Raw genomic sequence first — 20,553 nt, forward strand, 5'->3', positions numbered from 1 at the left:
TACTGGTAGAAGCCCTGCTGAAACCTGCCTAACCCAGGACACTTCCCCTGTCCTCCATCTCCCCTGCACAGGGACCCGGGGGTGGGGGGGTTGTGCTGCTCAGTTAGAGAGGTCGCCCCCTAGAGGCCAGGGGTGGCATCCTCTCCCAGGCTCTGCCTCCCCAGAACCCAGAGCCCTGCAGGCACTCCAGCAACTTTCTAGGCTGGTGCGTGTCTGGTTGGCCTGACCTGCCATCTGCTAGGCACCTGACCTGCCATCTGCTAGGTTGCTAGTGCCAAATCCATCGAGGGCAAGTCAAGAGAGGTGGGAACCCTGACACGGGCCCCCCAACAGGAGTGAAGGCGGCAGGCAAGGCTTTTTGGAAAGAGACTCGCTTGTGGGTGGGTGGATGGAGATGACACACAGGGCGAAGGACCATGGCCCCTGACGGGCTAGCACCCTGCCCCAGAGGTGCCGCCCTGGGGACGTCCTAGGAAGAGCCAGTCGTTGTGGTGCTGCTGCTGCTGGGTGAGCAGCCCCCAAGGCCAGCTGGCCGGCCACACACACGGCATCTCTGGGCCGCTCGCTCATCCAATGAGACAGTCGGACTGGGTGGCGGTTCTGCAATGTCTCGGGCGTGCTGCAGCGGCCGCCCGCCTGCGTCCCCACCTCTCCCTCCAGTCCTTACCCCTCCTCGGTCTCGTTGATGATGTCGCAAATCTCCATGTTGAGCGCCCAGTCCTCGCTCTGCAGGGAGCCATCTGTAGCTTTCTCTGAGGAAGAGAAACCACAGTCACACAGGTGTGTGGGGCCCAAGACGGACAAACCCGGGGATGGTGGTGGGGAGGACAGTGGGTGCTTTCTGGGCACCCGAGATGGGCCGGGTACCGTGTAAAGGTGTCACCTTCATCCTCCCATTTTGTCACTTGTTTCTTACAGCAGCCATGCAAGGCTGGGGGGAGGCCACAGCTGCGTCTGCCACATGGACGAGCAGGGACAGGGGTTCAGTGGGCCTGGCCTTCGAGTGCTTGTTTTCTTTCTCCTTTTTTTCAGACCACACCTGTGGCATGTGGACGTTGCCAGGCTAGGGGTTGAAGTGGAGCTGCAGCTGCCAGCCTACGCCACAGCCACAGCGAGACAGAATGGGAACTGAAGACCTACCGAAGACCTACACCACGGCTCATGGCAACACCGGATTCTTAACCCCTTGAACGAGGCCAGGGATTGAACCGGCATCCTTTTGGATGCTAGACAGGTTCAGAACCTGCTGAGCCACAAAGGGAGCTCCCTGGTTTTTTTTTTGTTTGTTTTTGTTTTTGTTTTTGTTTTTTGCCGCACCCACGGCATGTGCAAGTTCCTGGGCCAGGGATTGAACCCGAGCCACAGTTGTGACCTGTGTCATAGCTGCAGCAACACCAGATCCTTAAGCCACTGTGCCCCCAGGGAACTTCCGTCAGAGTGCTTGTTTTTGACACGACAATACAGAGACGGGGTTTGTTTTACATTTGCAGACATATGTTCCTTTTTGACTTTTTAATTATCTTCTGACTTGGAAACCATTCACATGGTTCAAAACTCCCAAAGAGGCATAGAATGGAGAGTAAACCTACCTGCCTCCCCCCCTCCCAGCTCCCCCCTCCCAGAGGCCCCCCACTTGTCACCAGTTTCCTCTCAAATCTCCTGGAGACATTCATTACCTCCAAAGCCAAGGACATGAGGTAGTTTAAATCCCTACTCTGTTACCAGCAGGAGGCCTGGCACTGGCCGTCCCCTTTGAGCCAACTTGTCTGTAGACAGGTGGACGGACACCCAGCCGCCCTGCAGAACCGCCCTGGGGAGTCTGATGATGCAAACCAGGCATCTGCACGGTACTTGGTGCAAAACGGTGCTCAGTAAGTGGTGGCGGGTCTTTTTTCTTTTTTTTAATAGAGGTGAAAATCAATTATCTTTTTAGGGCCACATCCAAAGCATATGGATGTTCCAAGGCCAGGGGTCGAATTGGAGCCGCAGTACCAGCCTACGCCACAGCTGCAGCAATGTTGGAGCCAAGCCACCTCTGCGACCTGTGCCATAGCTTACAGCAATGCCACGTCCTTAACCCACTAAGCGAGGCCAAGGATGGAACCCAAACCCTCATGGATACTAGTTGTGTTCATTACCAGTGAGCCACAACAGGAACTCCCTAAAAGTAACCACTTTAAAGTGTGCAGCTCAGTGGCACTCCGTGCGTTCATGGTGCTGGGCGACCGTGCTACCTGGCTCAGGCTGTGCTCATTCTGACGGCGAGGTCTCTAGGCTAGGAGTCCGCTACGGGTTCCTCTAGGCCTGTCCAGGCCACAGTCAGCGACCCCTGGTTGGAGATCTGCTCGGTGCAGGGTCTGGGGCGGCTGCTGTTCGTTACTCTAGTGTGAGAGGCGGTGGGTGAACGGTGAACACGGGGACAGGATGTGCCAGGACGCTCAGAAAGTGCCCTCCCAGCCTTTGCTCCAGCCGGTCTCCTTGACCTCCGCACCTCCTAGATCCATCCTCACGCAGCCCCGGCTTTAGGACAAGTTCCAGCAGAGTGCAGAGACCATTTTGTCCCCTGTGGTCTGTTAGGCACAGGCCTGCATGTTTGCCATCGCTCAGGCTGTGTGACGAGACAGGACGTGGCCAGCGTTCAGGGTGCACGAGGGAGACCCTTGGTGTCCTGACTCAGGACACTGGCCAAGCTCCCCCTGGTCATGGTTGTGTCCTTAGAGCTCACACCTGCGGCCTCAGCACACCTGCGGGCACAGCGCTGTGGGCCACGGGTGCGTCCCAGGAGCCTCAATGGCCTGGTGCACAGAGCCCATCATTCCACGCGATGGTGCGAGGGCAGGTCCACACCCTGCCCCGTGCACGGGCTGGCTGAGGCTCAGGGAGGCCAGGGACCCCTTGCTGTCGCACAGCTACTGACGTGCCAGGCCTGCTCTAGGCACTGGGATGCACTCTGGACAGAGGGACATGGTCCCCACCCTGTGGCGCCTGGAGGGGCCGAGCTCTGAGCCAGGCCCCCCAGAACAGAGGGGACAGACTCCGCGGGACTGGGCAGGGCCTTGGCCAGCCCATCCTGTAGGGCAGAGCCTGGGATGGGTCGGCACAATCAGCGGCTCCCGAAAACAGTGGCTTCTGTGACCTTGATTTTGAAACTGGCCTGACTTCAGTTCCACCCTGGATCCCCCGTGGGTCCTGAGGGCTGGACACACTCCAGGCAGCTGAGGCATCCAGGTACCGACCCAGCAGCAGGTTGGGTTGCTCTGCTCCCTGGGCTACGCCTGGGAGGGGATGAAGAAGGGCTCCCTTTAAAAGAGTGAAAGACAGGAGTTCCCGTTGTGGCGCAGTGGTTAACGAATCCGACTAGGAACCATGAGGTTGCGGGTTCCATCCCTGCCCTTGCTCAGTGGGTTAACGATCCGGCGTTGCCGTGAGCTGTGGTGTAGGTTGCAGACGCGGCTCGGATCCCGCGTTGCTGCGGCTCTGGCGTAGGCTGGCAGCTACAGCTCCGATTCAACCCCTAGCCTGGGAACCTCCATATGCCGCGGGAGCGGCCCAAGAAATAGCACCAAAAAAAAAAAAAAAAAAAAAAGAGTGAAAGACAGACTCGTTCATCCCACAATTGCGTCCCAGGTGTGGCTTCTCTGTGCCAGACTTCCCACCCCGGGGGACACACACACCCACTCAACCACATACGAAGAACCAAAGAGAGCTGGACAAGTGCCCCTCTGAGTGCAGGGGGCCTGGCCCTACTTCGGAGGGGCAGGGGGACAGTGGCTGCTCAACCATGTAGAACCGTGCCTGCTTTGGTAGTCATGGTTCAGTGACAACGCCCCCCCCAACACTGCACCCCTGGCACGAAGGCCGGAAGGTTTGTCAGGATGGTTCCGACTGCCTCAAATGGGCCCCCCAGTCCTGCCAACCCCAGCTCCCAATGTTCCAGCCTGCCTGTTCCCTTCCCACCGTGCCCTCTGCCACTGCCCCCGCTGGGCACAGGCTGTCCCTCAGCCACGGCGTCAGCTCTTCAGGCCTTGCTCCCCCAATCCCTTCTCCACGCTGACCCAAAGCCAACTTTCTGAAGCTCGGGAGGGACTGTGTTCCTCCTGCACCCAAATCCCTTCAAAGGCTCCCTAGCCACCTGCTGCCGGGCCCAGAGGCCCTTCCGCAACGGCAATACCTTAACCTCCCAAGCTGTACGCTAGGGAACACCAAGCACCGTTAGCTGCTTATATAAAGGTGGCTTAATCCTCACACCCAGGCCCCCTCCATCACAGCTGTGTCCCTGGCTTCGGACCCTCACGTGACCAATAAGTCACAAGGCGTGGAGAGGTCACATGGAGGTGAGGGAGGGATGGCCTGGTCTCCCATCGGGGGTCAGGGAGCCCTGCTTTCCCAGAAGGATCTGTCTGACCATGCAGGCCACCTGCCCCCTCCTCCTGGACCCCCGGCTCCACCAGCAGGCTTCTCAGGGACTCCTCCGTCACATGCCCTTGTGACATCCCCCAGTGACCGCTGAACACAACTGGCACCTCCCTTCCCCTGGGGGAGAGTGGCAAGGATTTAGAAGGATTATGACCATTTTGGTTCTTTTATTTATTTATTTTTTGGCTGTGCCCGTGGCATGTGGAAGTTCCTGGACCAGGGATTGAACCTGAGCCACAGCAATGACAATGCTGGATCCCTAACCTCTAGGCCACTAGGGAACTGGAATTATGATGGTTTTGGAAAGTCAAGTGGGCTATTAGGCAGGCAGCTGGGATATTTATAAGTAAGAGGAAAGTTACCCCAAGGGACCAAGGTGGCTGCAGCAGGACCCCTGGAGCATGAGTCTGATGCCAACCTAAGCACAGACGGCAAGGTCTTTTTTCTCCTTTTAATTTTTTTTTTGGTCTTTTTTTGATCTTTTTAGGGCCACACCTGTGGCACAGGGAGGTTCTCAGGCTAGGGGGTCTAATTGGAGCTGTTGCCTCTGGCCTACGCCAGAGCCACAGCAACACCAGATCCAAGCCACGTCTGTGACTTGCACAACAGCTCATGGCAATGCCGGATCCTCAACCCACTAACCGAGGCCAGGGATAGAACCTGCTACCTCATGGTTCCTAGTCGGATTTGTTTCTGCTGCGCCACGACAGAAATTCCTTTCTTTCCCCCTGTTCTTTTCTTTTTTTAGGGCTACGCCCACGGCATATGTAAGTTCCTGGGCTAGGGGTTGAAGCAGAGCTGCAGCTGCCAGCCTACACCACAGCCACAGCAATGCGGGATCCGAGCTGCATCTGTGACCTATGCCACAGCTCATGGCAATGCTGGATCCTTAGCCCACTGAGCGAGGCCAGGGATCGAATCTGTGTCCTCATGGACACTATGTTGGGTTCTTAACCCGCTGAGCCATAATGGGAACTCCTGGCAAGGTCTTTAGTTTTCAGTGCCAGCCGTGGGCAGAGCCATTCAGAGGATGGAGTATTTTGGAGGGAGAAGGGGGCGCTTCTGTCCGTCTAAACGGGGCGGGGGGGGGGGAGGGAAGAGGCCGGAGGGGCACGAGAGCCACCTGAGCGATCCTGGAGAAGTAGGGGCGTGCCCAGACCCCTCTCAGGTCTCGGCGTAGACCGCAAGGCTGGGCAGAGACTTCCTTCATAAAGATGTCCAGTGGCAGGCGTGCTCAATTAAGAACAGAAATTTAAAGCCACGGGTATCTGAGGATATGCGTTTTGTTTTTGGTTTTAACCACAGAAGTGAACTCAGCTGGCTATTTTAAGAAGGGGGAATAAAAACACTGACAACGGTTCCCAGGTCCAAAAGAATGACGGCTGACCTCCCGAGCTCTGGGCTGGTGGCAGTAACCTCGGAGGCCCTGGGTGGCAGTGGCTCTGCCCTTGTCCCCACCTCCTGAAGAAGCCAAGCCCTGCAAACTGCCTGCCGTTGTCCGGGGCTGGCAGGGGGTGGATGGGGGCCTCTAGGCACCCATCTGTCTGCTCTGCAGTCTGTCCTCTCCGTGTGGGGCTGGTGTGGACACAGCCAGGGTGGTGGCACGGCTTTTGGGGGCGGGGGGACGAGTCTGGCCCCACATCTGAACTTGGAGACCAGGGCCAAGATCCGAGCCGGAGTCTCGGTTTCCTCCTCTGCGAAACCGGGAGAAGCCCGCCTTCCTCACAGGCCTCGAGGCTTTTCAGCCAGACGGGGAGGGCAACAGGTAAGTGCCAAGCGCCGTGACCGTGACTTGGGCTCAGGGCAGGAACGAGTGGCCACCAGAGACGCTCCCGAGCCAGGCCCCTGGCGTCAGCCCGTTCGTCCTCCAGGGCACCCCGAGTACCTGGAGAGCCCCCACCTTGGCCGTGGGGGTGGCCCTGCTTTGCAGGAGGCCATTTCTGCAGGTGCTCAGGGGACCCGAGGTCGGTGTGGGTGTGAGCCACACCCAGCAGCTCCTGCCCAGGTCGGCCCCCCGGGGGAGCAGCCTAGAGCCTTCTCCCCGCCACCCTGCATTTGGGCACCGAGTCCTGAGGATTCCGGCTGCTCCGGGTACCTCGGAGCTGTCTACCTCATCATCACAGTGACAGCTCTGGTTCCGGCCCAGCCCTTCCCCACTCTCCCCTTCCAACAGGAATCTGAGCAGCACTGTTCCCTGTCTCAATGTCGTCCATGACCCCCCCACCACCCAGGGGTCAAGACCTGGACCTCAGCAGGGGCGGAGAGGGACACTGGCTCGGCCTTGATGTGCTGTATACTCCCTTCCTCTGCTGGCCTGTGCTCTCCTGTGTCCGGGCTTCCACCTGGGATGCCCGGTTCTCAGTTGACAACCAGACCCCCCCCCCCCCCCGCCCCCAACCCCGAACTTGCTGGGCTCTCAGATGCACCAAGCACGGGCTCGGCACTTCACACCAGCTCGGCTACCCCCCACCACAACCCAGGGCAGAGGATGGATAAACTGAGGGGCACAGAGAGGCCAGTGGCTTGGCCATGGTCACACAGCTTGTATGCTGAGAGTGGAGATCGGAATCCAAAGAGGTCTGGTTCCCCAGTCTGTACTTAACCACCAGGTTATGTGCCTCTCACACACACTGAACGCGCGTCCTCCAGGCCCCGGGAGACGTGGCAGAACAAACCCACCCGGTGCCACCCTCAGGACGCCTACAGTCCACAGGGAGGCCACAGTGACCTGACAAAAGGCAAAAATGCCACGAGAGAAACAAGCAGGCGCTGGGCAGTACCAGGGGGTGAGATTTGGATATGCCCACGGGAGCCCAGCGTCAGCCCTGCAATGCTGCCTCTGACAGGGTCAACTGTGCCAGCGTGCATCGTGCACTGCGGTGGTAATACCGTGGACAACAGTGACAGGTGACCAGCCTTCACTGATGTCAGCCTGGGCAGGACGCCGCATGTACCTCCTCTCTTGTCACCCCCTAGAGCCCCCACTGCGTGTGGGGGCAGTCAACACCCACGCCGTGAAGTGGAGGCAAAGGAGATGCAGAGCTGGCCTGGGGGGGGCTCTGGGCTGGGGTGCTCTCAAGACCTCTGCCCCCATCTGCCTTGGGTGGACTCTCAGCGCTGGGGACATTTCTGTCTCACTGGGGCCCATTCTCTGGTTGGGACGGGAGCAGAGGTTCGTCCAGCATCTACAGAAGGGCTGGCTGAAGCCCCAGGCCACCTCAGCGCTCCAACTCAGCACTGAGCACCTGTCCCCACCCTGCCCCGGGAACATTCCTGGTGTTTCACTGACCCTACGCTCCCTCTTCCACTCTTGAGCGCCTCTGACATTGGGATGTTTCTCCAAACGACCTGTCAGAGCTCAGCTGGCAGTTTCTTCTTTCTCGATTCAATGAAGCATGGTTTGCAAATCGCAAAGAACTGTCTTTAAGGCGAAGGCCAACGGCAGCCCTAGTTCCACCCTGACTATGACCTCGTTCAGGCAGGGCTCACCGACCCGGGGGACAGGGACAGAATGGCAGGTAGCTGACCATGACCAAGTGAGCAGGGACATGACACGCCAGCTCCAGCCAGAGGCTCCTCTTCCCACGACCGGTGCCCCCGCAAGGGTCCTTTCATTCAGACCACATGCAACTCTGCAGTGTAACAGCCACCAACTAATACCACTCAAAGGAACCACGGTGACCCTTTGGGGAGACGTCCTTCTGGTCTAGAAGATTTCCTTTTTTACTGCTCAGGCTTCAAAAAACAAAATTTTTCAAAATTTTCAAAAAAATTTTTTAAAAGTGTATAAGGCTATGGTGCTTATCGCTTGTTTTTAAGTAAGAGTCCTATTCTGTACCTTTTGAGATGCGCTGAAGTACTTATGAATGAAATGATAGGATGTTTGGAATCTGCTGTGAGCAGCGCGCACCCCTCCGTGCCCCTCCCCTCCCCTCCCAACCCACCACCTGCCTCCAGCCCTTGCCCGGCGCCCCTTTATCCCATCTGCCCCCGCAACTGCCTGCCAGATGCCCTCTTCCTGCCCATCTAGTCTCCCTCCCACGACACGCTCTGAGCAGCTGCTGTTTGAGGAGCTCTGTGCCAGGTGCCAGGCGCTGGAGAGGCAAAGAAGAACAGAGTCCCTGTCCCTGGGGACAGGGACAGTGCGAACAGCTGGACAGACGTGTTCAGTGCAAAATGACAAGTGCCGGGACTGAGGTCAGTCCAGGGTGCTGGGGGCGCCAGGAGGAAGGGTCGGCACCTGCAGGGCCCGGGAAGGCTTCAACAACGAGGAGGTGCCGTCTGAGCTGCGCACAGAGCGGCCAGGCTGAGGAAGGCCGGGGAGGGACGTTCTGGTGGAGGAGGAGCACGCGCTGAACAGATGAATCAAGGATGAAAAACCGAGGATGGCACGTAGGGGAGGAGAGAAGACGGCCTTGAGGGTCCGTCTAAAGGACTGGGGAGAAGGGAAATCAGGGAGGGAGAAGAGGCAGGGTGAGACCTGGAAGACGGAGGAGCCTGCAGGAGGCTGGGGTCCAGGAGGGAGTGGGGGGGCCGGAGGAGGAGGAGGAGGAGGAGGAGGAGGAGGAGGAGGAGGAGGAGGAGGGAAACGATGCCGAGAGCTCGGCAGACCAATCCTGGAAGCTGGACAGAGGGAATCAGGCATAGACCCCCCCCAGCCACTCCTCCCTGCCCCCACCAAAGCAGCCATCTCACCCCCATGGGCCAGCACCCAGCCCTGATCCCCGGGGTGCATGGGGTGTCTGCGGGGCTGAGGAGGGGAGGGGAGGGGAGAGCCTTATTCCCAGGCTCCTTCCTGTTTCTCTTCTGGGCACCAGCATGGGAGAAAAAGTGCCTGGAGGTTGGGTCCGGGGGGCCATATGCTCAGGACACAAAGCCTACGTGCTCAGGACGTTGAAAGAGAGCACAGGGAAAGACACTGCTGAGCTGTCCAAGCAACCCCGACACTGTCCAGCTTCAACTTCTTGCCAGGGGAGCCCAGTGCCCGGGGCCAGGTCTCCTATCTGTCTTGCAGCCATTGCACCCCGAAGCCTGGAGGCAGAATGGGGCGTGGAGACCCGGCCTTCTTCCAGCTTCCTACTCCCTGCGGGGTCTGCCCTGACCCCCGGAGGGCCTTCCCCTCCACAGGCTGGGCCAACAGCATTTGGCGTGGACCACAGCTATAAGCTCTATTCAGTGATAAAATAATTCTGTAGTATTTACTTCTTTTGTTTCTTTGTCTCTCCCATTAGGCTGCGAGCTCAAGGGTGGAGATTACAGCTCATGAGTCATCGAATGCTCTACACCAGACAAACAGGACCGGGCCTGTGAAAAACCTGCTGTACGTGTTTGATGAATGACTGAATGAAGGATGAGGCCATATTCCCCAGGACAATAAACCCTCAGAGCACTTTAAGTGAAACACTCCCGCTCTTGGGTCCTCTTGGCTCCCTTAGGAGAGGTTAGGTAGAAATCCCAACCTTTCTTCCACTCAGCAGGCCTAGGAATAATTTCAAAAAGGATCACGTCCCTCCCTAATGGGACCTGCGCGCTACCATCCTCAGTTCCTGGGACCACTCCGCACTGGACGTGACCTCACCCTTCCCATCGACGCCCTTGGGACAAGGCCAGCGTGCTGTCCATGCGGCACGCGCTGTGGGAACGCACCCACCTGCCCACGTTGGATACGGTGTTTGTGTTAATTCACCCTGAACACGTTAGATGTGTACTAACTCTACTGCATGGAGCTGACTCCAGCCGATTCTGTGAAAAGACACTCTCCGCTGGGCCACGCTCTTCAGTCTCTCCTGCAGCTAGAAGAGGCCCTGTGACCCAGCTCTGAGGCATAAAAGGAATTCTCTTCCCCAGTGGCTTCTGGGGATGGTTTTGCTCTCCTGATAACAGAGGCAGGAGCGGCACGTACCTTCCCCTGTGCTTTCTGTTAAGCGGGGACAAGCGGGAGGAGGAAACCAATACCCTAAAGGGGGGCGGCGGGGGGGAGAAGAAATACACAAAAGCACCCTTATGAGCAAACTCATCCCAGATGGACCCTGGACCCAGACATTTTCACTCCAAAGGCAACCCGGCAGGTATCTTTTATTTCTAAGGTAACTGGCACAACAATGTAAATCAACTATAATTTAAAAATGTAAAAAAAAAAATAATTCTAAGGGGAAGCACTGGGGTGGACAAGTTAGGAGAGTGGGATCTGGACACAGGCAAAGCCCACTTCAAGTCCTGACCTGAGCATTCATTAGCTGTGTGACTCCGAATAAATTCCTTAACCTCTCTGTGCCCTAGTTCCTCCCTGCAGAACAGAGATAACCAAAGCACTCACCTTCCAAGGCTGTGTGAGCAGGAAATGACAAGATGCATTTCAGGGGCTTTGTGTCCCACCAAGCACAACAGCCAGCACCAAGACAAAAACATCAACCCCCCAAGACACTGAAAATTTCAAGCATTCCCAGGAAATAGATTTTTAAATCACATATATGCAGAAGTCCTTTTTTTTTTTTTTTTTTTTTTTTTCTCTCCTGGCCAGCAAACTGCCCTGAAGGCTACTTTCCCAATGAACTGCTCTTTCCAGACCTAGCATGGAAAGTTCCATCAGTTTCCTAAGTTGCTGAGCCACCCTTCCTCAAAACCCTGGCTGCCTCTCCTCTACCATTTGGTAACCACAGGCCACAAGACGAACTCCAAAATATCTTACAGAAGGCCTAGCTTCTGCAACCCATAATTTTAAAGCTGCTATAACAAACGACAGTACCCATATGAAGAAAGTTACAGTTAGATGAAGGAGGGCTTTAAAAAACTATCCTGGGAAGAAGGAGCAAGGCTGTGAAAGCAGAGGCTTGAAGTGGATGGTGGTCAAGGTGTATAAGACATTCCTTTTTTAAAACTTTTATTTATTTATTTATTTATTTACTATTTTTAGGGCCGCATATGGAGGTTCCCAGGCTAGGGGTCAAATTGGAGCTACAGCTGCAGGCCTACGCCACAGCCACAGCAACACCAGATCCATGCCAGGTCTGCGACGTATACCACAGCTTCCGGCAATGCCGGATCCTTAACCCACTGAGTGAGGCCGGGGATCAAACCCACAACCTCATGGTTCCTAGTTGGATTTGTTTCTGCTGCACCACAAAGGGAACTCCACTTTCCTTTTTTTTAAAAAAAACCTATCTATCTGTCTGTCTGTCTACTGGGACATTTAAGAGATTGCTCATGCCATCGTGGAGGCTTGGCAAGTTTAAAGCCTGCAAGATAGGCTGGCAGGCTGAAGATCCAGAGAACAGATGCAGCTCAAGTCCAAAGGTGGTTTGAACTAGCAGAATTCCCTCTTCTGGGGAGGCCCATCTTTCTTCTAGTAAGACCTTCAACTGATTGGACAAGGCCCACCCACACTATGGAGGGAAATCTGCTTTTCTCAAAGTCTGACTTAAATGTTAATTTCATCTAAAAAAAATAACCTTCACAGAAACATCTAGAATAATGGGGCTTTTTTGGTCTTTTTAGGACTAAACCGTGACACATGGAAGTTCCCAGGCAGGGTGTTGAATTGGAGCTGCAGCTGCTGGCCTAGGCCACAACCACAGCAATGCGGGATCCAAGCTGCATCTGTGACCTATGCCGTAGCTTGCAGCAATGCCTGATCTTTAACCCACTGAGCAAGGCCAGGGATTGTACCTGGATCCTCATGGATACTAGTTGGGTTCTTAACCTGCTGAGCCACAATGGGAACTCCCTAGAATAATGTTTGGCTAAATATCTGGGTACCATGGCCTGGCCAAGTTGATACATGAATTTAACTGCACCAAGGGTTTAATCCTGCATCAATGCAAACAAGTTCCATTCGAACAGGGGGAACGCCTCTGTCTGGTTTCAGCCTACTTGGCCTGGCCAGCTCCTCCTCCCTTGGCTCCTTCCTTCCCTTCTCTACCTCCCCCATCAGAAGCAAAGCCCAGTTCCTCCCCATGGGACCTGCGCAGCTGTCTGGTCTCCCTGGCATTTTTCAGTGCTCTGTCTAGTGCCAAGTTACTGGCGTCCGTGGAGGCAAGGCCCCTGAACCCAGATCTTCTGATGCAGGATCTAAGCTCTGACCCTATTCAGATCACTTACATCCGAGGAGCCAAAACGTGCCACCTGGGGTCACACGAGGCGGGCTCACAGGGCCAATCTAAAGACATTTTTACAGCTGCCTCTTTAATGTAGAGTAGAAGGGAAAAAACACAAACTAGCTCATCAAAGTCATGATTTCAGGACATCACTACAGAGGATAAGGTCAAATTTTAAAAGATGAGCCAACAAAAGGAAAACACTATGAAAATGAAACTAGAGGTGGTACATGAAGGGCAGGCAGACATCTGGAGACCGCTAGTCTAGACCGAGACCTCCTTGGTAAGGAGCTAAAGAGTTAACTTGTCCTGAATCCCCCTGCTTCTCATGGGGTGATGGCCCCCAAGCTAATAAGAAGACACTGAGGGTTTTTGTTTTTTGTTTTTCTCAAACCAGAAGGGCGGAAATCCGGGACTTTACTCTTGTTTCTTGGAGCTCAGGGAGGGAACAAAACCTATTCACCAGTTCCATCTGTAGGGTCAGGCAAAGGCTTTAATTCCCAAGCCGGAATCGGCCCCACCCCAGAGCCTGAAACCTGACCCGTCTGTGAATGCGGCTGCTGCCCAGCCAGGGACTGCTCATTCCCAGTGACACCAAGACCAGACAGAGGCTGCGCTGGAGCCAGAGCCCTGGGTGGGCACCTTGGCTCCACCATGAACTCAGACTATGCCCCAGGAAGGATGATAACACAGGGTGAAAAGAAAATCACAATAGCTACTAACAATTATGGACAATTACTATTTGGCGAGCACGGGCCAAGTGCTTCACAACAACCTTTCTACGCAGCAATGCAGCAATCCCAACTGATACGTGCTATTATCATCCTTATTTTATGGACAGGAAACTGGAGAACAGAGAGGTTAAGTGACCTGCTGCAGGTAACAAAGCAGGTGAAGGATAACCCAGGACTCAGACTACCTAGTCTGACCTAGGAGCTCATTCTGGACTCCTTACTTTGTACCATGTGGCCAGGTGACCCAAAGCCCTTTCTAGACATTAGTCCCTGTTATTCTCAAGACAGAAATTTGGGCTTCTAACCTGGTACCAGCACTAGGATCAAGCAACCGGAGCTTCCAGACATAAGGGCTCCCCAGGACACACAATGAGAAGTGGTAGGGATTCTGACTTGGGGTCCAGGGCTGGAGTATCCTCAAGCATCTCTGATGGGGGTGCTCTTGAGACCCCACTTTAAAGAACAATGCCCTCCATCATTCTGCCCCTGGCCAGCCGGTCTGGCCCAGAGATCAGCAAACTCTAAACTCACATGCCAAATGCACCCTGCTTTTATATGGCCCCAAAGCTAATGGTCTCCACCTCTTTTTTTTGTTGTTGTTGCTTTTTAGGGCCGTACCTGTGGCTTATGGAGGTTCCCAGGCTAGAGGTCCAATTGGAACTACAGCTGCTGGCCTGTACCACAGCCACAGCCACATTAGATGCGAGCTGTGTCTGCAACCTGTACCACAGCTCACAGCAACACCAGAACCTTAACCCACTGAATGAGGCCAGGGATCGAACCAGCGACCTCAAAGTTCCTAGGTGGATTCATTCCCACTACGCCACGATGGGAACTCCTAATGGTCTTTACATTTTTATTAAAAAAATTTTTAATTAAAACAATTTTTTTTTGTCTTTTATCTTTTTAGAGCCACACCTGTGGCACATGGAGGTTCCGAGGCTAGGGGTCTAATAGGAGCTGTAGCTGCCGGCCTACGCCAGAGCCATGGCAACACCAGATCCGAGCCGCACCTGCGACTTACACCACAGCTCACAGCAACGCCGGATCCCTAACCCACTGCGCGAGGCCAGGGATCCAACCCGCAACCTCATGGTTCCTAGTTGGATTTGTTTCTGTTGCGCCATGACGGGAACTCCTAAAAACTTTCTTATAGTTGATTTCCAATGTTCTGTCAATTTCTGCTGTACAGCAAAGTGACCCAGTTTTACGCTCTCGCACACACACACACGCACACACAGGCACACGCACACATTCTTTTTCTCACATTATCTCCATCATGTTCCATCACAAGTGACTAGATACAGTTCCCAGCAGGAGCTCATTGCTTCTCCTCTCCAAATGCTATAGTTCGCATCTACTTACCCCTGCTCTTTACATTTTTAAATGGTTGAAAAAAAGAATCCAAAGAAGAACATTTCATGACATGCAAAAATTACGCATAACTCAGATTTCAGGGTCTGTAAATAGAGTTTGACTGGACCAGTCAGGCCCCTTCACTGACTTCCTGTCTGGCTGCTTTTGTGCTCTGATGGCAGAGTAGCTGCCCACAACACTGAAAATACCTACTATCTTGCCCTTTAAGGAAGAAGTTTACAGATCCTGGTCTACCCTGCCCAGCCACGCAGGAATCCTCCCTCCCCCGCGACCTCTGTTTCACACCTCCAGTGACGGGAAGCTCACGAGGGGAGAAGGGCGCCGGGACCGGCTGCTGGCACTGGCCCGACCCCTCCCGCGGCAGCCCGCTCCCCGCTTTGAGCGCTCCTCCGAAAGGGCCATCCCATTCTTCCCTCCGGTGTCAGTCCGTCTCTGTCCTCACTCATCCTCTCAAGGTTTGATCCTCTGGGAAACAGAGGGAGCAAGTGGCACCTCTGGGTTACAGGTTAGGGGAGGGCGGCGGCGAAGGAACGTGACATAGTTAGTAGTGGAACTGGAGCAGGACTCGGAGCTCCAGCCGCCCAGCCTGGTGTCCCCTGACAACACTGCCTGAGTATCCAGTCTGGTTTTTACTCATCGGTCCCCACCTGGTGCCCCCAGAGGTCCCGAGGTGTTCTCTCCCTGCTCGTGCCTGTGGCCTCTTATCGACGATGCCTTCTGGCGGCCTCCCTGGCTTGGCCTTCGTGGATCTAAGGGTGGCTCTCCCTGACCTTTCACCTCTCCTGTCCACCCCTCAGTCTTAGGCTCTGGGCTCTTCTCCCATCACATCTGGCCCGCCCCGCCTCCCCCAACTCCTGGGGGGGGGCATGCATGGGGGGGCTGTTCCCCAGGCGCTGCCTGCATTTATACTCTCTGCTCTTTTGCAGCTCGCTCTCAGGGGGTCAGGTATGTCTCAGCTCAAAGTGCTAGGGGTGAGCTGACACCAGAAGCGGAAAATGAGATTCTTGGCTCGCCCTCTGACCTCTCTCTATAAAACCCAGGCAGTTCAATCTGTCCTCAGAGAATACTTGGAAAGGGTTTGAAAATCCTTGGAAGAAGAGGGCTACGTCAATACCAGCTACCACTCGCTCTCTGGGATCCTTTCAGCCACAGGCTGTGCCAGCGGGAAGCTCTCCTAATAGATAAGGGTAAGTGGACAAAAATGTCATTTGCCATGTCAGGCACAAAGGCAACTGTGGCCATCAAGCTCAGCCACTGCAGCCCCTGAGGGGAAATCAGAAAAGAGAAAAACAGGATACGGGCCCTAGATAGTTAAGATGGCTATCAAAGGAATGATTTCAAAAGGCACAGGCTCTTGAATCTTCCCATACAGGGAAAAGCACTGAAATCATTAACTTGAGACGCCTGTTTTCTTGTGATTAGCATTAATCTTTTGATGTTCAGCTACATGGGGCAAAACACCTCTGTATCCTGGCTCCTTCCTTACCTCTTTATGTTTTTTTCATTTTTTATTTTTTTGCTTTTTAGGGCCGCACCCATGGCACACGGAGGTTCCCAGGCTAAGGGTCTAATCTGAGTCACAGCTGCCGGCCTACACCACAGCTCATGGCAATGCTGGATCCTTAACCCACTGAGTGAGGCCAGGGATTGAACCTGCAACCTCATGGTTCCTAGTGGGATTTGTTTCTGCTGCGCCACGACGGGAACTCCTCCCTTACCTCTTTAGAACAGACCCTCAGAGCCACCTGCTAGTCAGGCTATGGTCCTTGGTAAGCTCCTCGGATAAAACATAATTGTCAACGTTTAGGTTGTGTATTTTTTTTCTTTTCAGTCGACAGGTGAGTGACCTGGGAATGTGCACAGACCTAGATGTGTGTCATAATCAGAAAAGCTAGTGTGTGGATCCAACAGTAACTGTATTAGTTGGAGGGTTGGGTGGCTGCAAATTCCAGCTAAGCGATGATCAGCCAGAGGCAGGGTGGTAAGAGTGCCAGAGAGGACCTGGGGTCTGCAGCCAGAGACACTTGGGTCTGGGGCCCGACCCTAATGGGCTGGGCAACTTTGGGAAGGAATAGTTTCCTCCACACTTACTTTTAGTGACATGGGAGAAAAATAGCAAAATTTTGTAGGGTTGAAACCGAATCCCACTAAACCTGAGCTCTTTTGCCGAGTTGACACTTAGCCTCTGCCTAAAGCTTCCATTCCCACACCTGTTCCCCCTCCAGACTGGAGAGCATCAAAGAAAGGCGGGGACTGAAACGGAGCAGGGTCTTCCAAGGCCCTTCCGGGTACAAAAGCTTCTCTGTGTTCCCTGTTTCTCGTTTGTAGGAAAAAAGGTTTCAGCCGCCTAGACCCTCCCTGAGTTCCAAAGGGCAGAGTCAAACAGTTACTAATTAGGGAAGGGAGGGGACACAGAACAAAGGAAAAGCGGTCAAGAAATAATAGTGCAGCAAGAAAGGCAGAGTCCTAGTTCCTCTTCAGGAGCCTGAACCCTCAGATCCACATCTCTGGGTTCTCACAGGAGCTGGGGCCCCGGCCAGGTGGAGGAGCACAAGCCCGCAGACCCCAGCCGGGATGGAACCAGAAGGCTGAGGACTGAGATTCTTGGAGCACCGCCCTGTACCCTCCCCACCAACCAGTCCGAGGAAGGTCACACACCCTGCAGCCCTCCCCTCCCCGCAATTTTGCCTTTAAAAACTCTTCCCGGAAAACCAGTGGGGAGTTTCAGAGCTTTTGAGCATGAGCAGCCCGCTCTCCTGGCTTGGCCCTTGCAACAAGCCCTTCTCTGCTCCAAGCTCCTCTACGTTTTGCTGTGTTTAGCCTTACCGTGCGTCAGGCACATGAACTTGAGTTGGACAACAGGGCTGGGATACCAGCATGGCACCTGGCTTTGCTCACACACGGTTCCTTTCTTTCTCCTTCCTTCCCTCCTACTATGTGCCAGGTGCCATGCGAAGTGCCAAGGGGCTGGATCTAAGGTCCGGCACCTGTTCTCAGGAAGTCTGGTCCAGCAGGGGAGACACGCCCAACCACTAACAGTGAGACGGCACTTTATTAGTGTGATGACGGTGGAAATAACAAAAGTGATAATGGTGTTTGCTGCCCACTCACAGCAGGCCGGGCCCTCTCCAGGGAGCTCTTACTTCGCTCTCTCAGCCATCCTGAGACGTGGATATGGTTACAACCACCCTTCCACCCAGGAAGAAGCAGAGGCTCGAAGCCCAAAGACAGAGAGCCAAGAATCCTATGGAGCGAGGCTGATGGGAGGGCATGAAAGCAATGGCTGGGTCTGAAGAGGACAGAGGAGCCCTCAGCGAGGAGGTGATGACGCCTGGGCTTTGAAGGATGCACACCGGAGCAGGCACTGCAGGCAGAGAGAGCAGCAAGCACAAAGAGGGTGTGTGGGGGTGGCTGGAGACTTCGAGTCAAGTGACACTCACCCCTGCTTAGCACCATGAGGATCCACAGTGCTCAGGGTTCTACTCTCAACAGGGGGTGCCGGCAGGGTTGAGAAGAGATTATTTCGTCCCTGCAGTTTACGGAAGTCCAGGCAGCTGATACTAGGTCAATAGTAATCACAAGCAATCAAGGCTGGCGTTGCGTCTTTATCCAAAAAAAAAAGAAAGAAAAAAGAGCAAAAGCATGCAAAGGAGTACTGAGGGCATAACTCAAATGGTAGACATTTTTCATTTCTACTTTTAGAGCCTCTTCAGCTTTGGTTCATATTTCAGTGGCTTTGGGGCATTCAGATCAGCGTTTCCATCATTTCATTGGGGTCTTGGGTGAGTCCTGGCCTCCACCTTCCCTCTCGGGACCTCAGGCTCCTGAGTGAAATGAAGGGGACGGGCTAGAACCAAGGTTTTCAACGTGTGGTTTTTCAATCCAGTGGCTGCCTCAGACCTACAGAGTCACATACTCTGGAGGTGGGGCTCAGCCTTCACTGCTTTAACTAGACTTCCCAGTGGATTCTGAGGAAAGCCTGGGGTCAGAAGAGCCCCAGGGTAAGGACTGTTCCTGCAGTAAGACTTGTTCTGTGCTTTAAGGTATGACGAATTAGTACCATGCTCTTTGGACTGAGTATTTCTTGCCCAAGACAGGTAACCTTTCAGGGTAAAAAGAGGAGCTGCTTTCTTTTGACAACCTAAAGCAGGGAGTACAAGTGAGCTTTGCTATAAAAAGCCTCAGGAATATGTGGCTGACTATCATGAAGTCTCGATTTTGGGGAGGGAGGGTAGGGGGATAAGAACCCTGGAACTTGGCACATGATGAAAGCAGGAGTATCTGCAGTTGCAAAAATAACAATGAGGGAAGAGCTGCCTTCTCTTTTCTGTTTCAAAACAATGACTCACTGGGGTGAGTAGTAGGTGCGGCGGGCAAGTGGTCCTGAGGTGGCAGCTTCCCCTCTCTGGTCCAGGAGCTTCCTGGTGTGTAAATTCTTGACCTTCAGGCTCCTCTTGAAGACATTTGATTACAAAACCTCAGAAGAGCCACAAACGGCCACGGGGGCAATTTCAACATAGCTGGGTTAACAGAATGAAGTGAGGTTTGGTTTCCATGTAAAAGAAAGTCTTGCCTCAAAGATCCAATCTTCCCGGTCTGGACTCAAGGCTAAAGACCATCAAGAAGATGGAGAGTTTCACAGTACTGCCGCGGTTTCTTCATGCAACGAGGCACGCCCAGACTATCCTGGAGAAGTGTCAGCTGTTCGGGTGATGGCCTGTAGGCCCTCCCTGCATTGGTGCGCAGGAATGAATAGCCAAGACCGAGTGGCCAGCCATTTCCAGGAATTCCTGCCCCTCATTTGGTGGTTTCTCAGTTACAATGATAATAAATATTACTTTTTTTTAAAATAGCATCGGTCACGTGCCAGGCAGTGTTCTAAGTACTTTACATGTATTAACGAGTTTAATTTACATAGCAATCCGTGGGGACCATTATTATCCCCTCATCACAGGTGAGGAAACCTCCGTACACAGATGCAACGTCACAAACTAGTAAGTCTCCCGTCAACAGGAGGCCAGAGAATCAGGAGATCTGAGTGTGCCTGTGTCTCAGCCAGAGAGCTTGGCCTTCCCCTCTACTGAGAAATGAAGGAGGCCGAATCAGGTGGTTCCTAAAATCACTCTAAGCTCAGAGTCTGCGGGTCTATGCGGACCATCTGACGCCGGCCGGCGAGCGAGGCCAAGGCAGGCACGTTCCGAGGCTTTGCTTTCAAAGGCCTGGCCTCTTGGCGGAGCGGGTTCCCCAGCGTCTACCCTGGGCCCAAAGGAAGCAGGGCTCTCCGCCGCCCCCCCCTGCGCAAGTTGCCCGCCTAAACGCCCCCCCACCCCCGCCCCCGCGCCCTGGTCCTGGGAAAAGGGACTTCCAGCTCTTCTCAGGAATCCGTGTTCGCAGCGCCTGGAGCGCCAGGAAGGAGACGGCGAGAGCCCACCCGGCTGACGCGAGTAGGGGAAGCAACAGGGGAACAGTGGAGGGACCCAAAGGCTGTAAAACCACGCAGTCCCTTTAACCCCCTAAACTTTCTCCCTGGATTCGCGACCCCAACAACCTCACATTGGCCAAGACACGGAGGCCCTGACCCGCCTTCTCTCTTTACCTATTGGCTGCCGTGGGCATTCATCACAAGCCAAGGCTCCCTAATGGACCGCAGCTTTTGTCAATCAAAGTAGGCGGGAGAAGGGGCGGGGCCAGGTTCGGGACAGACAGGCCAGCCTCGCTAGCCTCGCCAGCCTCGTTCTCCTCCTTCCCCACCCAGCCTCCTTCTGGGGTGTGACTGGGGACCTGGAGGCACCCCGGGGGGCAAGGGACGGGCGCGGAGCCCTGCTTTGAGGCTGGGCGGAGCCCTGGGACTCACCGATGCGCTGTCCCACCGGAGAGCTGAACGGGTTCCCCAGGAGAAAGTCCATTGCCGCGGCTGCCGCTGCCACCAAGCC

General features: G+C 54.6%; 1 protein-coding gene and 1 long non-coding RNA gene across 6 annotated transcripts in view; both read right to left on the reverse strand.

Annotated features, from left to right (window-relative positions):
* The window catches only part of TOM1 (target of myb1 membrane trafficking protein), a 41,566-nt gene extending 21,013 nt beyond the window's left edge, over positions 1–20,553 (reverse strand). For 3 of the 5 annotated variants that reach the window (XM_021081488.2, XM_021081487.2, XM_021081486.2), the window contains exons 1-2: positions 20,475–20,553; positions 668–752 (exon numbers count right to left, since the gene is read on the reverse strand). In XM_021081488.2, coding sequence (XP_020937147.2) covers positions 668–752; positions 20,475–20,526 — 137 coding nt within the window. In that variant the 5' untranslated portion in view covers positions 20,527–20,553. Of the gene's footprint in view, positions 1–667; positions 753–18,060; positions 18,224–20,474 lie in introns of all 5 variants that reach the window. The other 2 variants (XM_021081489.2, XM_084955463.1) reach the window with 1 other exon arrangement.
* Positions 1,525–6,819, reverse strand: LOC146403144 (uncharacterized). Its single transcript, XR_014803091.1, has 2 exons — positions 5,238–6,819; positions 1,525–3,494 (listed from the first exon to the last, which is right to left on the reverse strand). It is a non-coding gene; the product is annotated as an uncharacterized LOC146403144 (long non-coding RNA).

The sequence above is a fragment of the Sus scrofa genome, chromosome 5 (assembly GCF_054392235.1).
Source record: "Sus scrofa isolate SSC_HxYL_T2T_F1_AM1 chromosome 5, Sscrofa_HxYL_maternal_Yorkshire_Landrace_v2.0, whole genome shotgun sequence".
NCBI classification, from domain to species: domain Eukaryota; kingdom Metazoa; phylum Chordata; class Mammalia; order Artiodactyla; family Suidae; genus Sus; species Sus scrofa.